General features: G+C 40.9%; 1 protein-coding gene across 1 annotated transcript; it reads right to left on the bottom strand.

Moving 5' to 3' along the window:
- Window positions 1-332: 332 nt before the first annotated feature.
- On the bottom strand, window positions 333-884 carry LOC136796283 (uncharacterized). The gene has a single exon (XM_067049588.1). It carries the CDS (start codon window positions 882-884, stop codon window positions 333-335), a length of 552 nt encoding a protein of 183 aa, XP_066905689.1.
- Window positions 885-1,417: the final 533 nt, after the last annotated feature.

The raw sequence follows: 1,417 nt of genomic DNA, 5'->3' as shown, positions 1-1,417 counted from the left end.
AGAAAAAATAAATCATATGCACTAATAAATTAATAGTTTCTATAAAAAAGAAAGTTTTCTTTAAGTTGAGAAATAAAAAAGAAAATGGGGGGTTATAATGACAATATAAAAATAGGCTAAGCAATAAGAATAAAATATAACAGATTAACTGAGGTTTAAATCTAATGTAACACGGGGGGTGGCGTCAGTGAAAGGCTTCCAGATCCTCAGCTGTATTAATGATGACAACAGATTGCCCATCTTCTCGGCGGCATCTGACTCTCCCTCGAGCGAACCATACATACCTCAATCTACCGGCTGCCTTCATCTGCCTCGCCAGCCAGTACAGGTGTCTATTGGCGGGGGTCATCTCTTCGCCTATAGATCCTTTCGTCGCTGTCCCAGCCAAGATGCCTGGTAGTGAAATCTCTTTTTACCTTTCGGAGCCGAATTACCTCGTCGCGGACAGTCTGGCGAACGAATCGCACCACTATCGCGGGCGGGCGAGGGTCCTCTCCTCTGGGCCTTTTTCTTTCCACCGTGTCCAGGTCTTCCGGGCCGAGCTTCACTCCCAATGCCGCTCCGATCGAACATAGTATACCCTCGGGTGTTTCACCTGTTTTCACCGGAATGCCCCTGATTTCAAGTGAGTGGGTAAGCTGGCCTTGTGCGGGCTGATTTATTCTTGCTTCCATTGTTTTAATTTGTTTTTTTAGATTATTATTTTCAATAACTAGTTTTTCTAAGGTTTCGTCCTGCTTTTTAGCTCTTTCCTCCATAGTCTTCAGTCTCTTGGAGTTTTCAAATATGATTTCTCCCTGGGTGTTCATAACATTTTTGATATCTTTCAAATCATCTGTAATTTTCTGGATTTCTTTGAGTATGGCCATTATGTTTTCCTCCATACTTCTGCTGGGTACGGCACTATATTACCTAGCCCCTGACTTGGTTACACTCTGACATGAGGGGCAATTGTTTTTTATGTTGCGAGATTTCGCTGACCGGGATGTTACAACATTTGTTGTGAAATAAAATTTTACATAAGTTGCAGGCTAGTGCTAACTTGTCCTCTCTTACGACGACCTGTTTGCAGACCGGGCGTACCGCCATCTTAGTTTCGTATTTGTATGTTTGAAATATAATACGAATGAAAATATATGAAACCTGTAGTGGGGGTCTGTGGTGGGGCGATGCTGCTGTAGTGGGGGCAGTCAACAGTCTTTAATCCCGTAGGTTACCTTTATGTTTACTGGCTTAATCCCTGGCCTCTACGTCTGTATCATAAAGTTTCAACTGTTTTTTTTTTGTTTTTATTAAAATAACAATTTTATTTCTACTTTATTTACTAATGTAGACCATTCACTGTAATTTAGGTAATAAATGAAAGGAGAAGGCAGAGAAAGTTTAAGAAACACAATACACACAATACAGTTAGATT

This window comes from Halyomorpha halys, unplaced genomic scaffold, assembly GCF_000696795.3.
Source record: "Halyomorpha halys isolate HHAL.00 unplaced genomic scaffold, Hhal_1.1 Scaffold1314.1, whole genome shotgun sequence".
Classification (NCBI taxonomy): domain Eukaryota; kingdom Metazoa; phylum Arthropoda; class Insecta; order Hemiptera; family Pentatomidae; genus Halyomorpha; species Halyomorpha halys.
Note: the sequence above shows the minus strand (reverse complement) of the source record. Positions and strands in the feature narration are given on the sequence as shown.

Coding starts and splice junctions, on each gene's coding strand:
- LOC136796283 (XM_067049588.1), bottom strand. CDS start 884: ATGGAGGAAAACATAATGGCCATACTCAAAGAAATCCAGAAAATTACA.